Source organism: Dysidea avara, chromosome 12, assembly GCF_963678975.1.
Source record: "Dysidea avara chromosome 12, odDysAvar1.4, whole genome shotgun sequence".
Lineage (NCBI taxonomy): Eukaryota > Metazoa > Porifera > Demospongiae > Dictyoceratida > Dysideidae > Dysidea > Dysidea avara.
In genome coordinates this window covers 3,192,247-3,213,607 of record NC_089283.1, presented here as the reverse complement: position 1 = coordinate 3,213,607, position 21,361 = coordinate 3,192,247, and the positions used below count along the sequence as shown (strand labels likewise).

General features: G+C 39.2%; 1 protein-coding gene and 4 long non-coding RNA genes across 12 annotated transcripts; 2 read left to right on the top strand and 3 right to left on the bottom strand.

The window, feature by feature from the left end:
* Positions 1-10,511: 10,511 nt before the first annotated feature.
* Positions 10,512-13,370, bottom strand: LOC136240788 (uncharacterized). 3 transcript variants are annotated; one of them, XM_066031834.1, is made up of 4 exons: positions 11,943-12,714; positions 11,844-11,900; positions 11,076-11,225; positions 10,512-11,011 (listed from the first exon to the last, which is right to left on the bottom strand). In XM_066031834.1, the coding sequence occupies exons 1-4, from the start codon at positions 11,977-11,979 to the stop codon at positions 10,632-10,634; spliced, it is 624 nt and encodes a 207-aa protein (XP_065887906.1). In that variant the 5' UTR covers positions 11,980-12,714; the 3' UTR covers positions 10,512-10,631. The 3 variants fall into 3 exon arrangements, 1 of the variants encoding a protein (XP_065887906.1); XR_010693973.1 differs by lacking the exons at positions 11,844-11,900; positions 11,943-12,714 and adding an exon at positions 12,756-13,370; XR_010693972.1 differs by lacking the exons at positions 11,844-11,900; positions 11,943-12,714 and adding an exon at positions 12,799-13,369.
* Positions 13,371-13,694: 324 nt separating this feature from the next.
* On the top strand, positions 13,695-14,088 carry LOC136240495 (uncharacterized). The gene is made up of 2 exons (XR_010693842.1): positions 13,695-13,852; positions 13,909-14,088. It is a non-coding gene; the product is annotated as an uncharacterized lncRNA (long non-coding RNA).
* Positions 13,864-15,704, bottom strand: LOC136240492 (uncharacterized). 3 transcript variants are annotated; one of them, XR_010693834.1, is made up of 8 exons: positions 15,428-15,703; positions 15,144-15,374; positions 14,988-15,099; positions 14,842-14,935; positions 14,335-14,387; positions 14,139-14,288; positions 14,042-14,089; positions 13,864-13,987 (listed from the first exon to the last, which is right to left on the bottom strand). It is a non-coding gene; the product is annotated as an uncharacterized lncRNA (long non-coding RNA). The 3 variants fall into 3 exon arrangements; XR_010693835.1 differs by having other exon boundaries at positions 14,988-15,094; XR_010693833.1 differs by having other exon boundaries at positions 14,988-15,374; positions 15,428-15,704.
* On the top strand, positions 14,624-18,593 carry LOC136240493 (uncharacterized). 4 transcript variants are annotated; one of them, XR_010693838.1, is made up of 4 exons: positions 14,624-15,798; positions 15,848-15,960; positions 16,014-17,867; positions 17,925-18,593. It is a non-coding gene; the product is annotated as an uncharacterized lncRNA (long non-coding RNA). The 4 variants fall into 4 exon arrangements; XR_010693839.1 differs by lacking the exon at positions 17,925-18,593 and having other exon boundaries at positions 14,662-15,798; positions 16,004-17,918; XR_010693840.1 differs by lacking the exon at positions 16,014-17,867 and having other exon boundaries at positions 14,666-15,798; positions 17,925-18,581.
* LOC136240494 (uncharacterized) lies at positions 18,267-20,078 on the bottom strand. The gene is made up of 2 exons (XR_010693841.1): positions 19,535-20,078; positions 18,267-18,536 (listed from the first exon to the last, which is right to left on the bottom strand). It is a non-coding gene; the product is annotated as an uncharacterized lncRNA (long non-coding RNA).
* Between the last annotated feature and the right edge of the window lie 1,283 nt (positions 20,079-21,361).

Here is a 21,361-nt window from a genome sequence, read left to right as displayed (position 1 = left end):
TTTACCATCCTGATTTTACTCTAGGCCGTCCTGCTTACTTTGACCTCTCTGTCAGGTACACAACTCAGCCTTCCTTTATTTCCGCTGCTGCATCTAAGGCTGGGGTAGCTGCTGCTGCCGGTGAGGAGGCTAAGGATGATCATTATTTGGAAACTGTTAACAACCATGGTGGTGAATTTTTTCCCCTGGTTTGCGAGTCGTTTGGTGTTTGGACATCCTTTGCTTTATCAACTTTATCCATGATTGCCGACCGTACCACTGTTATAAAAGTGGTATTCCCAGACAGTTAGCAAGGAAACAATTGCTTCAGCACTTGTCACTCTCTGACGATATAAAGCCAAAATGATCCTGAGGCATTGTGGCTTATGCCCAGAAGATGGCATAGACTTGTTGAACTAAGTTATTAATTAAGGTTGTTTTGTAGTTAAAGTACTTAGTTTGGTAGTTAAGCTAGTTAGAATTTTGTATAGCATATTTGTAATACTGTTCATTAAAAGACGCGGCCAATTAAATTCGTTTAAATACACGTACATACTGAAAACTACACCATACTACTACTTATTACCTAACTATATACAGTTAATTGACTAATTAAGATCCTGGCACTGACGTTACTCAGTGTGACCCCGCTTCGCTTCACTTCAGTTTACTGATTTCGAGTCGGGATTTTGTTTTTCGATGTGTCTAGAGCTCCGGCAGCCTGAGGTGGTTTGCCAACGCTACAGCTCCGTCACTTCATCACGTGCCAAAGATATTAAGAGGGGCGCCGTATTGGTAGCCGTGGCACCCAGTACTATAACAACAATAGTGCTGCGTACTTTCAGTTGAAGACCGCCAATACTTCGTACTTGAGGCCAACTTGACCATATCTATGGCTTGACCCACTGAAGTGGAAGAAAGTGCCGGAATAAAGTGGAGGACTAAAAAGTGACTGGTTTCCTACAGGGGAGAAAATGCCCACGACTCAGTGTTGCTCGATTAATTCAGTGCTTTTAGTACCCATGGGTGGGGACTATTCTACGGAACGGAACGGAACGGAATGATGGACTAAACCACGGAACGGAACGCTTTCTCAAATTGAAGCTTGCAACTTACCATTGCTGAAACTTCCCTTATAAGTTAGCAGTGGCATCTCCAGTGGGTGATTAAACATAAGACAAAAAGAATTAACGGATCGATTGTGGGTTTTTGTTGGTTGTCATTAGTAACGAAGTATTATTGTGGGATGAGCTGTATCAGTGATGTTCATCCATACGGAAGGGAACTTTATGTGAGCTGTTTTTCTTATTTAGACGTTAGAAAACAGTCTGGGCCGGTCTTTAGTCATAAGTCAGTGTATAAATAAAGCAAGCAGGAAGATACTGGTAACAGGAAAGAGCCAGCTGAATTAAAACTTGAAGAATTTTGTGCAGTGTGTGAGGAGCAAATATTTTGGCAGACCACAAGGAGGGTATATTCTGCAAACATCACTGAAGTGTATGCATGGAGTTATTTATATATTAACAGCTGGTGTAGTGGACTAAAATGCCGTATTCAATAGTGAGCTGATTTTATCTGTTGCACAATTCAAGGATGTGTCTGACTGCTAGCCTTGAATCGGGCTAAATGCCAAAACTCCAAGATCAGCCAAATCTCTATTATAAGCCACATGTGAAACCATGCCCGTAGCCACCAGGCAAACGTGATTTGGACCAGGATGTGTGTGTAATTTCAATGTATCTAGTCAGACCTGAAATGGAACACACATTAATTACATACCACCTAAGAATCCTAGGATTTCTTAAGTGTAACATTTCACATGCTTCACTTCAAACAAAACAGGTTAAATTTGTTCGTCTATTTTCAAGTGATTCCCAGTCCAGCTGGTCCATGAAATTACAATGGGATCACATGTATTTGTTGTCCTGTGTTGGATCTACTCTAGAGTTGAAATTTCAAGGTAGACTCACTGCCAATGTACTGACACTAGTACTGTTGTAGCATGTTTAAGTGGAGGACAAATGAAATAGTAATGCTAGATTATTTATGTATACAAATTTTTCATAATGAAATTGATATCCCATTTTGATTTGTACTTCCACTTTGCAACATATTCAAGAACAAGAAGCTACCACACTTAATCTCCAACCACTGTCATTAATTAACCAAGATCTCACTAGTCTGTAATTCACCTTACTGTAGTGATTTTGTTGATTCATCTGTATGTTTTCTTCATTTTCCTTTGAAGTTGTACCAAGAGTTCATAATAAGGTGGAGAGTGTCTAACTTGAATGCATTCACCAAACACCCTGCTTAAAGTAACACCTCGGCCTTCTTTCAGAACAAAGGCTTTACCTTCTTCAGCAACACTAATCAACAGTTTTCTACCCCCCAGTAAAGGTGTTGATTTGATGAAAGGTGAACTTTACGCAGGGTGTTTGTACAGGCCATACTGAGAGTTAGACACTCTCCCCCATACAAATCAATATTACGAACTCTTGGTTGTACAGTATAGGTAAACAAAGATAAGTTTCTCTCCCATCTTATTCTAGGATTTCTATTGACAAGGAAAATTCAATTATTTGTATACAGGCTCAAAATTGAGAAAATATAAAGAAAGTGAATTAATATTATACAGTCAGTTTGCTTTTGGATATTTAATGTCTCCAACCACAACAAAAATTCGATGAATCCATGCATCTCATCACTGGTCGTCTGAACATTCTGAAAGTGATACCTCACTCAATCAACCATATATTCTGTTTATTAGACTGAATAAAGTCATAATTACCTAAACAATCACTTAATTAATGTTTTATAATTATCCTATTCCATTTTCCTGGAGGTTCCACTGATAAAATGCAATTTCAGCAATGATAGCAGCTAGCCAAGCTGCAAGTTGATTCAGAAAGCATTCCATTCTGTAAAATAGACCCCATCCAGAATTCAACTCAGTACTCAGGCTGAGATATCTGACAATAGTCCACTACTCTGTTAATGAATCATTGATGTTCACACAATATAGCCTCCTTGAGGTATCTGAATGTTTGCTCCTCACACACTGCACAAAATTCCTTTAGATTCTGCTTAGACTGAGTTGATTCAACTTGTCACCATACTTGTTTCCTTTGTAGTGTAGCTATACACATTCTGATTTATGCCGATTAGAAAGGCTGGGCCTCAGACTGTACATTCTAAAGTCAAGTAAGCAAAAATAACTCACATACTAGTAAAAACAAGTCATGCATTAAGTTCCCTATTTGATATATCCGAAGATGAACACATTGAGTCAGCTATTCCCACAATTAGTACTTCGTTACTAATGACAACCAACAAGAACCCACAATCGATCCTTAAATTCGTTTTATTTTTCTTGGGGTACGTTTGATTACCTGCTGTAGTACAGCAGCATAGTCCAACATATCAAACCTATTGTGCACTTTTTGATAAAAGCACCAAAATTGGTACACATGTAGACTAACTCCTAACGAACATTTTTGGATATGGAGGCGCTTGCAGTTTTGCTCATGGTAGCCGTAGCAACAATTTATAATATGGATGCCATAATGCATTATTATTTAGTTAAATCAGCATCAGTCTTCCATTTTTTTAAAGACAACAGTGAACAAGTGGACCAGAAAACAACTACACAATAACAAGAAAACATGAATTGAGCATGTGCACACAGAGCACATGGCATCTATTCTAATTGAAGCACTCTGAAGTTCAGTACTTTCTGGTTTAGTTTTTTTAGCGAATGTTCTAAAGTTAGCAGTCCAAGAAAGGTTTGTGTGCATGTTATTTTTATGTATTTAATACAATTCATTACACCATTTTTTATATTAGGCCAGTTTTTGTTTCATTGGACCTAGTTTGGCTTTATCAGTACAGCCATGTCATCCTCCAAGAAGTTTAAACTTATCGACACTTGGGAGACTCAACAGCCAGCTAATACAAACTGGGAACTTTGTATTATATGCCAGGAAGTGACAGCAGAGCCCCTTACTTCTCCTTTGCATTCAAAAAGAAAAGACATTGGTAAGGGATATCAATCACTTGCTGAAAATTTGATAAAATTTAATGAGTTGGGAAAGTTACCAATGACCTTGCAGTTAGACAGACTAAATGAAGGGCAAGGTATTGAAGTAGCTATGGTTACCAATAAGGCTAAGTGGCATAAGTCATGTAGGCTCCTCTACAACAACCAAATGTTGCAAAGGGCAGGGAAGAGGGAGCATCAAAGCCCTGAAAGAGATGATACTCCACACAAGAGTAGTAGATCGCAGTCTTCACTTAAGTTTAGTGACGGACTGTGTTTTTTTTTGTAGTCAGAAAGCTGGTAGTGATAGTCTACATGAGGTGACAACACTTCAGGTGGACCACCGTGTGCGTAGAAGTGCTGAACTTACTGGAGACAGTGTGCTCTTGGCCAAACTGAGCTTGTGTGATATGGTAGCTTCGGAAGCTAAGTACCACACTAAGTGCTTGCTGGCTCTTTACAACCATGCAAGGAAGGCACAGACTGTACAAAAACAAACTGCTAGTAAAGATGATGAAATATCAGGAATTGTATTTGCTGAGCTTGTGACGTATATTGAAGAAGTCTGCTTGGAAGCAACACCGTGCCAGTTTTTAAACTCGCTGATTTGGCACAACTCTACATGTCTAGAATGCAACAGCTTGGAGTCATGAGTGACAAAAGAATGCATACAACCCGATTAAAGCAAAGATTTCTTGCTCATTTTCCAGATATGTGAGCTCAAAGTAAGGGAAGAGATGTAATGCTTGTATTTGATAAAGATATTGGTGCTGCACTTGACAAAGCCTGTGAGCAGGACAGTGACAGTGATGCTGTTCATCTTGCACGTGCTGCACAAATTGTACGCCGAAACATGTTTGACCCTACACCCTTCACTGGGTCATTTGAAGATAACTGTCAGGAAAAGTCTGTGTCACACTTGCTTCTTTCACTAGTAAGTATGGTGTTGGAAGGTCCAAGCATCAAGGACCAAAGTCGTGATAGTTCCACACCAGCAGCACTTTCCATTGCCCAGATTTTAAAATATAACAGTGTTAAGCACATACGTAAACAGGCTGACACCACTTCAACTGTACGACACAGTTCTACGCAAGAAACACCACTTCCTATCTATATTGGGCTAATGCTACATGCACAAACGCGCAAGAGAGATCTGGTGAACAGGCTGTTCAACCTTGGTCTAAGCATTTCTTATGACCGTGTGTTGTGCCTTTCAGCGGAGTTAGGAAACAGTGTGTGCCAACGCTTTCATATGGAGCAAGTTGTCTGTCCACCAATGTTGATGGGCAACATATTCACAACAGCTGCTGTGGATAATCTTGACCATAATCCCAGTGCTACAACCTCCAAGGACTCATTTCATGGAACTGGTATTTCTTTGTTGCAACATCCCAGTGGTGCTACTGAGGAAGTGCATAGCGGTACTGTCATCATAGGAAGTGATGCTGGCTCAAAAACTGTTGGTTGTCTGCTGCATTTCTATATGGATGTGCCACCTATTACATCCAGTGTGAAAGAGTCAGTGATTCCTGTTGCTGGTGTGTTATCTCTGGAACGGAATACCTACAAGAAGCATGCTGAAGACGAGTACAGATGGCTGGAGAACACAAAGCATGTTTTGGAAGAAAATTCTGCACTTGGTATCTATGAGAACATCTCATGGGCTGCATACCATGCAGAGAATCAGGAATCATGCAATCAAATCATCACACCAACAGCCTTACCCCCTTTATTTCAAGAGAGTGCTCACACAGTTGCAATGATTAGACATTCAATGGATGTGGTGAAGAGTGCTGTTGAGCACCTCAACTCAGGACAGACTCCAGTTATGACGTTTGACCAGCCACTCTTTGCTTTGGCTAAACAGATCCAGTGGAAGTGGCCAGGGAAGTATGGACAGGAGAAGTTTGTGATTATGTTTGGTGGTCTCCACATTGAGATGGCAGCATTGAAGACCATTGGTGACTGGTTGGATAACAGTGGATGGGCACAAGCTCTGGTTCAAGCAGAAATTGCAACAGTAGGAATGGCTGATTCTTTACACAAAGCATCTCATGTTATGCGCACAAGAAGGGCCCACCAAATTACTGCTGCTGCCTTATATATTCTGCAACACCGTGCCTATGATCTTTACAGCCTTACTTGCTCCAGAGATAATCAAATTGACTTTGAGGCCTGGTGTGATGAGAGAAAACATCACTGTCCACAATTTCATTATTGGGCAACAACAATGGAGCTAGAGCTTTGCATTCTCACTTATGTGCGCTCTCTGGGAGAAGCTAATTTTTCTATGAATCTTGATGCCTTGACGGAACTTGTCCCCTGATTCTTTGCACTAGACCACACTAACTATGCCCGCTGGATACCAGTGCATTTAAGAGACATGGCTGATCTTCCAAGTACACACCCAGCCGTTTACAGAGAATTCAACAAAGGCCACTTTGTAGCGCAGAAGACCAAGCGAGTTTTCTCAGCAATTTCTATGGACCAAGCACATGAACAAAACAATGCCTGTGTCAAGGGTGATGGGGGTGCAGTCGGTCTCACTGATAATCCAAGTGCTTTGCGGTGGTGGATGATTTCTGGACCAGAAGTTGCCAGAGTAATTGGAGAATTTGAAAGTTCTCAGTTGAAGGAAAGTAGAAAAGCGGATACACGGCACCATGACCAGACAGCAAGTGTACAGAAATCTTTTGCCGAAGATGTTTGTCGTCTAGTGAAGGTAATTGAAGAGTTGGGAAACCCATTTGAAGAGAAGAGCCAGGATTTGCTTGTTCTAGATACCAAAGAAATTGCAGATTCTGCTGTAGTGAATACCATTTTTAATGCCAAGTATATTGGTCAGGATCAGTTTAAAGCTTTCACAAAAGAATGCTTAATAGACAGGACAAAGTCAATAGATGATACAATTCATCACAACAAGCTGCCACTGTTTGGCACCCCTGTATCCAAAGCATCCAAAGGAAAGCAACAGCTGAAATCCCTGAAGTGTGATGTTGAACTCTTCTCACGATTATATATTGGCTGTCAGACACGTGATGGAAATCTGGAAGCATTTTTCCGACATGAAAATCAAGCATGTCCTCCATCACTTTCTGTTACAGGAAAACTTCACCTAGGTACCAAAAGTGATATGCTGGTGTGTCTGGATGGTCTTTCTGAGGCACAGTATGAAGCACCCATAGTCTCTTTTGTAGTCATTGATGGAGCTGCTGTTGTTCAGATGCTGAAGCCAGGTACTGCAGAGACATTTGAGCAATATGCTCATCAGGTCTTTCTTCCTTACATATCTGGACAGCTTCAACACACATCACGGCTAGATCTGGTATGAGACAGCTATGCGGTGGACTCCCTCAAAGCAACAGCCAGGGCAAAACGTGGAAAAGGAGTACGTCAACGTGTTGCTAATTCTGCACCAATACCCAGAAACTGGCAAAATTTTTTGCGTGTGGACCTCAACAAGAAAGAACTCTTTAGTTTCCTTTCAAAAGCACTTATTGAAGTATGCAAACACGATGGCAAAGAACTGGTTGTAACAGATGGGGATCAGGTTTTGTGTGTGCCACACCAACTGGATGCTCACTTAATTGCTCCTTGTAGTCACGAAGAGGCTGACAGTCGTATGATGCTTCATGTAGCCCATGCTGCACAACAGGGCCATCACCAAATGCTAGTGCGTACTGTTGATACTGATGTTGTGGTGTTGGCGGTGATGGTGGCTGAAACACTACTAGCTAATGATGAAATTTGGATAGCCTTTGGGGCAGGTAAAAATTTCCGATATTTGGCAGCTCATCAAATAGCAGCTCGTCTGGGATCAGATAAGTCACGTGCCCTTCCTATGTTCCATGCCCTAACTGGATGTGACACTGTGTCAGCATTTGTTGGACATGGCAAGAAAACTGCATGGGCTGCATGGAATGCATTCCCAGAGCTTACAAATGCACTGTTGGATCTGGCACATGCACCTACTGAAGTTTCAGAACAAAGTATGCATGCAATTGAAAGGTTTGTCATACTTCTATATGACCGAACGAGCACCTGCACTGAAGTAAACCAGGCCAGGAAGAAACTCTTTGCGAAGACATCATCTGTGCAGAGAATTCCACCTACACGTGCTGCTCTAGAGCAGCATGTAAAGACGAGCAGCCTTTCAAGGTGGACATGTCTGGGGTCAAGCACTTGCTCCAGACCCTGTTCGTCCTTCTCCAAGTACTTGGGGTTGGATCAAGACAGATAATGGCCTATATGAACCACATTGGACCACACTTCCCGAAGCATCCAAAACCTACTATGAATTGATCAGTTGTGGCTGCAAAAAAGGATGTCGTACCAACTGCAAATGTAAAAAGGCTGGTCTCCAATGCACTGCTCTCTGCAAGTGTGAAGGGGAATGTCCTAAACTAAGATCATTTTCAGCACAAACCAATACATATATTATACTGTGTATTATTATTCTCATGCCTATAGTGCATTGAATATACGAACAGTAAATATGACTAGTATTGTATTTTCACTTCAGTAAGGATCAAGTGTTAGTTTCTTTGGAGGAAATACAGTTATTTTGCACACAATTGTTGTCAACAACTTTTCTTTGGGAGTACTGAATCTTTAACAGTGGTTTGAGACTAGTTATATAGCTGCCATTTTTATACAGCGTTGCTATGGCTACCATGAGCAAAACTGTGAGCGCCTCCATATCCAAAAATGTTCATTAGGTGTTAGTCTACATGTGTACCAATTTTGGTGCTTTTATCAAAAAGTGCACAATACTTTTGGTATGCTGCTGTACTACTGGAAGTTCCACTGATAACTTGTACAGCAATGGTAAGCTGCAAGCTTCAATCTGAGAAAGCATTCCGTTTCGCAGTTTAGTCCATCATTCCGTTCCGTTCCGTTCCGTTCCGTTCCGTTCCGTAGAATAGACCCCACCCTCCCCATGCACAATGAAGTGTGGTGATCCACTCCAAATTAGCTACTGATCGTGATCATTAGTAGCTACTTATACAGTGTAAGTTGAAAAACCTGGTCAATGGCGGATCCAGCATGGGGCATTTGGGGCAAATTCCCCCCCCTCCACCTTGTGGAGGAGCCAGCCATGCTTCTGATTAAAATAGCTAGCTACTAAACTTTGTGTCAGGCCAAGATTAGTTTATCAACACATGAAACTATGCACATTTACTAATATTTAATATAAATTCACCTGAAACTAAAAGAAACCGAAGTGAAACTAGCAGTGAAATTGCCATGCACCCAGCACCTTCGTGCGTACTAAGCGCCTCTAAAATAATTATCGTGTTGATGGTTTTAAGACATTCAGAGCCTTTTAAATAACTTTTATGACTTCACAACCATCTAAAAAGGCCAAAATGGCAAAAATCAACTGTGAGACACTACTAAGAGGTGATTATTTGTTGCTTCATGTATGCATCACTGAACTAGAGAATCTGGCTTTCTTCAACCATCTACAACTTAGCCTGTTTGTGCCCCTCCCCTTGTTAGCTCCTGGATCCGCCCCTGCTGGTATAGCAAATCTTGCTTAAGCTTCAATGTTCCTCTGAGTGTAGAGGGAGCTTGCATGGCTAGATAGCTGCAAGACTAGTTATCAAGCCAGGCTGCATCGTGGTCATTTGTTTTTGTGATTGAATTGGGTGAAGCCAGATTATAGTTTGATGCATCAGTGTAGCTGCTGTTAGACCATTCTCAAAACAAGGAAAATTTTAAGCCTTTCAAGATTAAATTTTGAGGGTATTTTTGTTGGTTCAGAGCATGCTATTTAAAGGCCAACCTGCCTTAGAGATTTTTAAAGTTTGAAATTGAATTTGACAAGTGTGAAAGTTAATGTGTTACTTTAATAACAGATAAGACACTTAGGCTCTTGGATATCAAACTTAATAGTCAGTTCAGTACTACAAGTGTGAAAGTTAATGTGTTACTTTAAAAACAGGCTTAATTTTAAGACACTTGGGCTTTTGGATATCAAAACTAATAGTCATTTCAGTACTGAGTGTTTTGAGAGTCCAGTATATATGTGTACCCTAGGAAATATTTGATAAGCATGTTAGGGTTAGTGTGTACGCAGTTTTAACCTGGGAAATATTTACATATTAACTAGACTGTCTGAAGATTGAACTGATCTGCATACAGTGTAATTGTCACTCACAATTTAGGGGTGTGTCTGAGATTTTGGGAAGGGTATTACATCTACATTATATAACATCAAGTTGCACCTCCCCAACATGGAACAATTTCAAGTACCGCTCAAGTTCCTCTGCAGTCAAAAGATCAACATTTGAAATAGTTTAACAAATTCTCCACATTAAGAAACAGATCTGACTCCAAATTTTTACATCACAATTCTGCAAAGTGTCCACCATACAGAAGTTCCATGCTATACACACATAATATCTACTGTATGCACACACAGTGTCGTTCTGTATACTGTCTATATATCACTGATTATTATTTTTAGTTGTCATTTACTGGCTGCACCTTTTATGGTACACAGTTAAAATCCATTGATAATTTGAACTATAACAGTACAGCAAAGAAGAAATTTCTTAAAGTAAAAGTAATTAATGTTTGACTACTTCATGAAATAATCTTGCGCTACCTATTGGTCAGCAGATTCTTCAAAGCATGAGCGGCATATCCATACTCTGCTCTGTGATCTTTTGAGACCAACACAATCAAAGTGGTACCATACTAAGCAGCATTCACAAACAATTGAATTTTGTTCATCATCAATTATCTCCCTTGTGCACCTTCCACAATACCATGTGGGATTGGCTTGTATTACATATACTACACTGTTAATAGCTTCCCATGCTTCCCGGGTGCAATACTTCCTGCACATATCTAAGCAGACATATTCATCAGTGCACGATGATGAAACCATCTCAGGTCTCATTTCTACATCATCCTCTTCTATAATTCGGCTCCCATCTATGGCGTCCTTGGCAATTTGTAGATCAACAAACCAGGTTAAAATCACTAAAAATGAAAACATCTTCCAAGATCCACACAGGCTATTTAACTAACTAATTAACAAACATACCAAGTTCCTTTTGCTTAGCACCTTTGTATAGGAACGACACAGGCCTACTTCCTCTGGATTTCTTTCTAGGGAGACCAATAACAGTCTTGCCAGCTCCTTTAGGTCTTCCTCTCTTTCGCATTTTACTTGGTAACCTAATACTTTGTAACCCTGTGGATGCAATCAGATTGTGATAAATGTTTTGCAAATTTGTACCACAGTTCTAATACCACCCCTGTTAATTTACTGACTGCACTGTTTCACACACAATGCACTACACATGTATGCATACATATGTACACAAACTATGCACAAACATGCACACACACAACACATACTGTACTATATGTACACTTGCACAAAGCAAATGCAAGAATCAAATCCTTCAACTACCATGCTACGTACATCAAAATTACCTAGTGGACACCGGGAGCTGTAACATCAATGGCTACCGGGTGTTAACTCAGGAAGCAAATGCCAACTATCCATGTCACACAAAGCGGGTGAAGGTCAGCTAACATACCTTCAAGTGTGAGACATGATACAACCTCTTGTATTTTATTAGTCCTGCCCCAAGAGGATTTGACTTTTAGCACCTGAGTAGCACAAAGTCATCAGGTCTCCACGAGCAGCTAAGTAATGTGAAGAAAAATTCTTGCTCAAGGAAACAACAGTAACCGCATAACCAGGTATTGAACCTAGAATGTTTTGAGTATCAGGCAGGTGTTCTAGTCACTTGGATCACGCACACACGCACCCACACGTACACACGCACGCACACACACACACCATTTACATCATCGCTTCTACTTTGCACTGTGTCTACCAGTGGTACAGGCTGATTTCCTATGCAAAATGTGAGTCAGTAGTCAATAAACTATAAAGTACCTTGATCATGATGATCATTCTTTTCCAAAAATATCATCCAACAACCACCTTCACAATACCATCCTGTCGCCTTGGCAGTATTGGTTAGGTATAACCAAGCCCAAAACTGCCTTCAGAATGCTTCCAATAGATCTTAAAAATTTTTGTCCAATGAAATTTTCTACTGACTGACTAACTTCCTGCCTGATGCCTTCAGACAAGTGCAACTCGACAACAGCTAAGCCTACAGGCTTGATTTTATCCAATGTTGCTTTAGCCTGACAGATGCCTTTTGCATACCACAGTACATACAATGTACGTCATGGACTTACCTTTGTCCTCCTTTGTGTCCCATTTCTTTTGCTAACAGCCCAAGGTGTCAATTTGTGGTAGCAAGGTATTGATTTGTGGTAGTGCAATGGCTTCCATACAATTATAAACAGGAATCGTCTGTATTTTCCATGGTTACTGGATTGATTGCAGAGACACTTGTACTGTTCTTTGTTTGTAACACTGTGTAATGGGCTGAAAATAGCTGAAAGCAAAGTGTAATGGTTTCAAGACAATAATCTATAGTTGGGGCACATGTTCAGTCAAAAACATTACCTCTGGCGAAAATGTAAACAAACAAGCACATATATAAAAGTTTTAAGTTTGACTAGGGATCATACAGTAGTAAAAAAGTAGGGAACAAGGGAGGTTGTCTACACCTGCAAATATGCTAGTGAATATTTATCCTTGTATCCATGACTGAATTACAGATGAAATGTTCACTAGTTTATCTGCAGGTGTAAGTGACCTCCTACTTTTTCTATGATCCCCAATTGAACTTACAATTCTTTAATTTCCTTAGGTATGCATTCAAGCATGCAGATACCTTGCAAAAACACTCTTCACTTTAGCATTGATACTCTCTAATCTGTGGTTTGTCCTCTCACCCAGGGTGAAGGCTGCGTTCTTAAAACATTCTACCCATTCCTCTCGAAAGGGATGCCAATTATCATTGTAGTAAGTAAAAACTGTGGTGAGACCAGCAAGTCTAAAATCCTATAATAACAACACCATGAAGTCACATAACATACCTACATGCATAATACATGATACAATAGTGTTATGCGCCTCTTCAAAATTTGACTGATTTAAAATTGGTCAACTCATTTTGAAATGCATCACCCAGATTTATTACTACAAATTTAGATAGGCCCATTTTGAAATAGGTTAGCCTAACCCTTTTTAAAACTCGCTTATAGGCGAATTGTACATATGTAGTTAACTACCTCTTTTTATCTAGCTGGAACCCTTTCAAGCCGACAGATACTTATTATCTTCTCTTAATTTCCGTAGAAATCAACAAGTGGTAGCCACACCTCTTAATAAGCTATTGCATAGCTCACTCAATATAAGTAGCCAGATGATATTTTACAAGTGCACAGAAAAATTTGGAATTTTCAACTAGAGTACGGACCATAACACATCGATAAAAAGTACTGAAACAAGCTGGAGTAGTGCACGATATTAATTCACAGTAAAACAATAAGAAGTGTTATATCCCTACTGTGCATTTCCATTACGGTATCTTGAGCACAGTAGGGACATAACACTTCTCATTGTTTTACTGTGAATTAATATCGTGCACTACTCCAGCTTGTTTCAGTACTTTTTATCGGTGTGTTATGGTCCCTACTCTAGTTGAAAATTCCAAATTTTTCTGTGTACTTGTTTGTTAACTTTTTTTGCAAATAATAATTATGACTGGTGAACCCACGCATACACTGTTAAAACAGTTGGTTGGAAGGTCATCCCAAAACAGGAATAAAGTGGCTGACACATATAGCATACCAAATCCAGGGATAACGGTTATCCCAACTCTCAATAGTATGACCTTTATCCCGTATAGGTAGGATGAAGGTTATCCCTATGCTGATATAAAGGTTATCCCCAATTGTTATTTAGTATTTAAATAATTATTAATGTATTTCAATTACAGAAATTAAATACTGCAAATGCTGTTCAAATAGTCAACTCCAACTTCTGAAGTGCTCGTGAGATGTTAGGACCAGCACGATCTGCAGCATTGACAAGCAATATAGTTACAGTTCTTATTCAAGCATACACCATACCTTAATATTGTAAACAGCTAACAACACTTTATATGCAGTCCACAGAACCTGCCAAAACGTTATATTTACATAACAATCTGGTACACTCTATGCTTACAATTTGTCGTCAATCTGCACTGCAGCAGAGAATTCCACCTGACAGTAGGGGTGTTAACAGCAAGACAGATGCTACTATAATTTTCATGTAACAGGAATAGTTGCCGGGCAATCAATATCCATCACAGTGTGTTATCAAAAGGCAACACCACTAGAATGTCAAGTCGTATTATTATCACAATTGCTGTAATACTTACATTTTGTGTACAACATGATGGAGATGAAATATCAGGAGCATACACACTACAACCTGTAATAATAACATGTTAAATGACGGCAATTCTTATTCAACTATTCTAGAAACTGCTGACTTGTGCTTGAGAAAGTTATTATATATCAACCATAAAGTACCTTTTATATATTCACTGCATTCCTTATTAATACGTGACTAGAAACTGCTGACTTGTGCTTGAGAAAGTTATTATATATCAACCATAAAGTACCTTTTATATATTCACTGCATTCCTTATTAATACGTGACTAGAAACTGCTGACTTGTGCTTGAGAAAGTTATTATATATCAACCATGAAGTACCTTTTATATATTCACTGCATTCCTTATTAACACGTACTATGCGCAACAACAACCCATAACCCGACAAATGACATGTCATATTCAGGGAAATACCACTAATTATATTCATAGATTCTTAGTATTAAGGTTGCTAGGTGACCTCTTATTCAACTATCTACCACGTCCATACCTTGGCTAATTGTCAAGACTCAGTGCAGAAAGCATGTTGGTGTTACAACAAGCAGTCAACAAGCCAGTCATTAATCAATTACCAGACACAATACCTGCATGGTGTACCTGCATGTATGTAACTGATAACAGGAATTTGTAACTAACCTGCCAGGCTGTTTCCTAGGTTACTTGGCTGCCACTGTGCATATAGCAGAACGTAACCATATCAGCATGCACACTACACTCAGTGGGTAGGATTGGCATGATGTCAGCTGTTCTGTAAAGGGTACATAATGGCAGCTATCCACTGTAAACACTCACACTTTGTTGTAACAGCTGGCAAACTGAGGTTAGATACGTAGCTTTGTCACCTGGCTGAGTTAGGCATTAAAGTCGGCATTAGAGATTCAACTGTCTGAAATTTCACAATTCGATGTACCAGTCATTTTGAAGCAGCCATGAGACTGCAACTTTAGCACCGTCTTGCCAGTCCGTCAGCCAGTGCATGGTTCCACAGCACTGTAGATAAACTGTTTGCTGCACTTTCTATATCTAAATTACAAAGTACTGTACACCAAGTTGAATATTGCTAGTAGAAAAGTCACCTTCGTATTCTTCAGTAGGTCAGCTGTTTCAGTCAGTTGCGAACGGCCTTCCTGTTTAACGCATTGCAAAACCCTCCCGCTTAGTCAAGCTGCCTGTTCTTGTAGACACAATAACTCACAATTTTTCAAATATCTTCTTTGCCAAAACCAGTTTATTTTATGAACAAACTGAACGAACTTTCAGAGGACTTTTCAGTACTATTCGTTACCACGGTAACTTTCGTCGTTAAGTAACTTTCGTTGTTAAGTAACTTTCGTCGTTAAGTAACGTACGTAAATGCTACGTCACGGGGAGTGAGTATTAATTGGAAAAATGAGATTATCTCGTTGCATCAGTGGTTGCATGCTGCCAGCGGGAGACTCTAAGCAAAGTAAGGTTATAAATACTCTAGAGCATTATCTCATCCTGTACTTTTGTAGATCAGAATCGTCGAAAATGTTCAGTCGAGTATATGGGTAGTCAAGCCACCGTTCTTCAACTTCTTCTCCTACTCCATTAGTAATCTACTGTGACTAATGCAGTAAAACTAAAAGTGAGACATAAATACTATATTAGTGTTTTGTGATCACGTACAGTCGATTTCAGATTACTTTCTGCATGCAATTGAACAATTTACAATGTGATTGTTCGAACATATGAGTTAATTGTTTGCAACCTAGCTCCTTTACTTGTATAACTAAATACTAGTACTAGCACAATAGATACTCACCCCTTTACTGTCAAACAATGCCAGGAGTGTACATGTAAATACCGCAAGTAGACATTCACATTATCACGTTTGCAAGTCGTGTGTAAATTGTTCAAAAGCAATCTAAAATCAACTGTGTTAGTACTACCTGAGTGTGTACTGGAGTCTGTTCTGACAGTGTTGTCACAGTGCTTGCTACAATTTGTAACCACAAACAAAGTAATTACGTATAGTTGTTTATTTTAAGTTCATCAATTCCAGGGGTGTATCCAGGATATTTTCAAAGTGGCTTCCAGATTTAGCTACAGAGGTCTGGGGCTGTGCTCCCAGCCACTGACAGATTTAGAAAGTGCTTCAAATTTACTAGATTTTTGATTTCATGAATAGTAACTATTTCAATTTGTACTTGGTTCCTCTTGATTTGTGGCTAGTCAGGTATATATTTTGTAGTGACCAAATACATTTCCAATTAAAATGATTTAGGTAATTTAAATTTCAACATTTTTTAACACCCTTTTTAAAAATTGTATTCTGTTATGAATGTTGTATTAGAGTACGTTTGACTGCTCTATTAGAGTATGTCAGACTTTTCTATTAGAGTATCTCGATTTTCTCTAAAGGTTTTTCAATACATAGCCTTAATCCACGTTCAAGGACTAATTGTAAGATTCCTATTAAACTGTAGCTATACTGCATGCTCATTAACACATTGGTAACTATTAAACTGCGTGCGTGCGTGCATGTGTGGTTCACTACTGATAGGCTGGAGTGCTGCACCAGCATAATGCTAGCATATTAGGTGGATGTTATGAATACTACTGATACTCTCTAATAGAGCAGTCAGTGGAAACTGCAATAGAGTGCTCCAATGCATTGTCCAAAGCTCCTTAGATCGATACTCTCTTATAGAACAGTCACTTTGTAGTCAATTACTCTAATTGAGCTTTCACTGATTAACACTTTCAAAGATAATTGTAAGAAATGTTATTGGGAACACTGAAGAGCATAACAGGCAAAAATTTCATGAACTTTTACCCAGCTCTCAATCCAGGTCAGTCCATAAAACAGGTCAGATCTGGATTACCTGCTCAAGTGACCCACTGAGCCCAGACAAAATGTGACGTAGATGACCTTATTTCAACCATGTGTGTATGTGCTGTGCATGTGTGTAGTATGTAGAACTGAGCCAATAATTTCCAAAACATTTGTTGATTATGTGTCATACACTGTTCCTAATCAGGGACGAAACTAGCACTTTAGTGATCCTAGTATGCCCAAAGTATCCTAATTTTAGAGGTCTAAACAACTACAAATGAAACCATTGATGGTGTCAAGGTACATGTCCTGATTTCAAGTACTGTATCGTCAATTATGGCCCGGACACTTATTATGTTCAGGCAAGTGTTTACCTAGCCACAAAACTGGTGACTATAATTTACAAGACCAAAAATCATATTCCATGGGATCAACTTGAGATATTCCGCATAGATTTCAAGTTTAAAGGAATGCTGTAAAATGCTTTTGCTTCACTGTTTTGTACTAGGAGTTCCTGTGAAACCAGGCATTTATTTCTGTTGTACGACTCTATACCATATCTAGCAACTACAGTGTGTATGATACAATTATATGGGACTGGTCGTAGTGCACCATTAGGTAAAATATGAGTATTATTTATCATTAAATTTCATGATTTACTTTCTTGTTTGTTTAACGTCAAATTATGTTCAGCCAATGTAATAGCACTGAGAGAGGTATGTGGACTATTTTGTATATTTCTTGAATTAAAATGTATATTTTCTTATTCACAGGCATTCTGAGAAACTGAAATCAAGATATTGGGCCAGGGGTGCATAAGAACTGTGAAGGAAGAGAACATTTAAGTATATAATATCCAACTGTCACTAGATGATAATAATACTCCATAATGTGTCCGTGGTTGGACAAAAGTTGTGATAATGTATGTGCTTATCATCTGCAAGGCAGATGGATGTGTAGACTATAACTGACCGAACATGCATGTTATATTACAGTACATTGTCAAGCAACATCTGATGAATTATTTACATACACAAAGTGTGGAACTCTCAAGTTGTTCGTAGATCACCACTAGTTCCCTTTAGGAATTGTATTTACGAAAGGTATTGCTAGTATACCAAATAGCCCTTGGTTGTTGAAATACAAACTCAAATCAAGTACAAGTAACACAAACACTAGTTATGCTATAACATTGTGATCACAAGTAATGTTGTTCATTGAATTGTGCAATAATATTTCAGTTGAGTTCCTTGCTTGTGAATAGTTTTCACAACTGCTTGACACGTAGCTGATGAGTTACAAACTTTGATCAGACTCTAGAGTCAGGTATGTTCAATCCAGTTGGTAGTAACAAGCTGGTCATTGGGATTCATGCCTCATTTACCCTGTAACAATTATAAACAGTTCACCCTGCAACACTACTAAGTATACAAGTACACAAATATTGGCTTTCACAGATAGTGAGGAAGATAATATAAATGATATGCTTTTAGTAATGTTTGACATTGTTTGTATTTTGTATGAACAATGCTTCCTTTTTATCATGTCACCTTGCAGGACGTACACAGTAATTTTGAAAAGTTTTCTCCAGCTAAGTGACTGTTATATTAGAGTATTATAATTACCTGACTGCTTTATTAGAGTATCTCACCAAAATCTATTCAGAACAAGCATTGCTATTGCATGACAAACACTATTTACAAGGTGAAGGCTCCTGTTTCATGAAAGATCCCATGATTTCTGTATACCTGCGGTTTGAAGTTACGTAAAAGGGGTTCCTGAAACTTGCCCTTGCCTTGGAAGTACAAAACTCATGTAACCTAGTAGATATTTTCTGTTGCATACAAGATTGTGTGTAAAAAATAAAAAGTATGCACTAGTCACTCTGAACTGCTTAGCTTTATTTCACTTTTAAACCGGCGATCATACATGTATATGCAAGGGAGTATCATGCTGGCCTGTGTTGCACACTACATTTGAACCCTTCATATGCCTCGAGATTTTGACTGTTACTAGTAACAATTATATTGTGTAGTCTCAAGTCTCGTCTTGATTGTATATTGACTTTGGTAGACCGTGCAGCAAGTTAGTCTCGTGCCATCCACCCCTTCGCAAAAGTAAAACAGATACTAAATAATCTCAAAAGGAATTCAATTAGACAGTAAGTGTATGTAATTGCTAGTTATGTCAGATGATTACCCTTCAAAAGCATTGCGTTGCCAAGGTGATTTGTGTGTGAACGTGATTGGCACACACTACTAAATCTGAGTGGTAGAATCATTTAGTATCTGTATTTCACTTTTTGCGAAGGAGCAGGCTGTGGCACCTCCTTGTACAATGTGTATGTACATGTATGCAAAGTTATAATAGTTGTCCCACTCACTTTTACATTAATCAAAATATTACTCCATTTTATAGATGCCACAAAATTTCACAGATGTAAATCTCCAGGAGTAATATAATGTACAATTGTGAAGGACCATGTTTCTACCGCTCTTAATCCTCTTACATCTGTTCCCAGTGATCCGAGGCGATCCATGGGCAGCTGACAAACCACTTAGGTGTCCCGTGTTTGTTGGTGTTCCACCTTATCTCCCTGTACTTGAATCCATTCCAGATCATTAAGTAGATAAATCGTGACACTGGTCCGCCAAAGTACCCATGCGGCAGCATAGTAACGAATCATATAATAAGCGCCGCATAAAGATGACGCGCTGCGCTTTAGATTGAAATACGTAGTAAATGCACGGAAGAAAACGGAATAAGGGCATCACGAAGGTATAAGCGTTATACTGTGAAGTTTTATACCAACTTGTAGGGATAACCTTCATCCCATATAGTATAACCTTCATACCAAGCGTTTTTTATACCAACAAGGTAGGGATAACCGTCATACTCCATGGTATAACCTTCAAACTTCATTTTTAACAGTGTACCGCATCTGAAATGGCGCCGCGCACCCCAGTTATTGTCTGAAAAGTGAAGTATCCATTACGCTTCGTTGTCAGCTATGTTCAACCTGTTACGCAGCATTTCGAATCAAGAACTGTTCGAAAAGCACCTCTACAATCCATGCATACCGAAAGAAAGAAATGATGCTGTGCGTCCCAGTTATATCAATTATTGTCCGAAAAGTGAAGTATCCATTTTTTTTTTTTTTTTTTTTTTAATGTTATTTAGACAGGGAGACAGCATCAGCAAAAGCTGTTTTTCAGCTGTGCCCTGAACAAGCATACAAAACAATATAGGTACATATATACACACAATTAACTAAATATGACTTAAATAAGCTAGCTTAAAGCTATTTAATGAGTTCATCTCGGTGATTGAGGTAGGCAGGCTGTTCCATATAGTTGTGCCACGATAATATAGACTTCGTTTGCCATAGTTTAATCGCACAGCAGGTACATACAAACGATGGACATTGCGCCCTGCACGACCTGTGACGGATAAAGCAGACCTGAAGGTGGAAAGTAAGTAGGAGGGTGATAGCCTTTTTAAGATCTTGTATACTTGTATGGCAATATGAAATCTGCGACGTTCAACTAAAGTAAGATTAAATGCAGAAGATCTGGCAGAGTCATATGATGAAAACCGTGAATGAAGTCTTTCCAGTCTCTTAAGATGGCCAACATTAGTAGGTACCCATACAACATCACAGTAGTCAATTATAGGTAAAACATGGGCCTGATATAATAATTTCAACACAGTAGGAGTGAGTGGCTTAAGGCGATTAATTGAATATAATTTGCCACGAACCCTCCGTAAAACATACTCCACATGTTGGTGCCAAGTTAAATGTTGGTCAATGTAAACTCCTAAATATCGCACAGTAGATATTTAGGAGTTAGCCGACAACATTACGCTTTGTTGTCGGCTTTGTTGTCGGCTGTTGACAACATTACGCTTTGTTGTCGGCTAATCGCACAGTAGATATTTAGGTACCCAGCCGACAACATTACGCTTTGTTGTCGGCTAAGTTCAACCCCTTACACAGCAGTATGAATCAAGAACTGTTTGAAAAGCACTTCTGATATCAAAATAGCCACTATGACAAATATGGACGATTTCCGTTACGAAGGGAAGCCATCACATGCTATCGCCAAATCGACACTTCGCTGTCAGCAAAGATAAATGGTACACAAAGGAGGACTGTCACGCTGCAGGTGGTCCCCCGCCGAAAGTGGTCCGGCCGGACCAACTACCGCGC

Coding starts and splice junctions, on each gene's coding strand:
- LOC136240788 (XM_066031834.1), bottom strand. CDS start 11,979: ATGATATTTTTGGAAAAGAATGATCATCATGATCAAG. Junction 11,901..11,942: donor GAATGATCATCATGATCAAG/GTACTTTATAGT, acceptor CATTTTGCATAG/GAAATCAGCCTGTACCACTG. Junction 11,012..11,075: donor TGCTAAGCAAAAGGAACTTG/GTATGTTTGTTA, acceptor TTTCATTTTTAG/TGATTTTAACCTGGTTTGTT.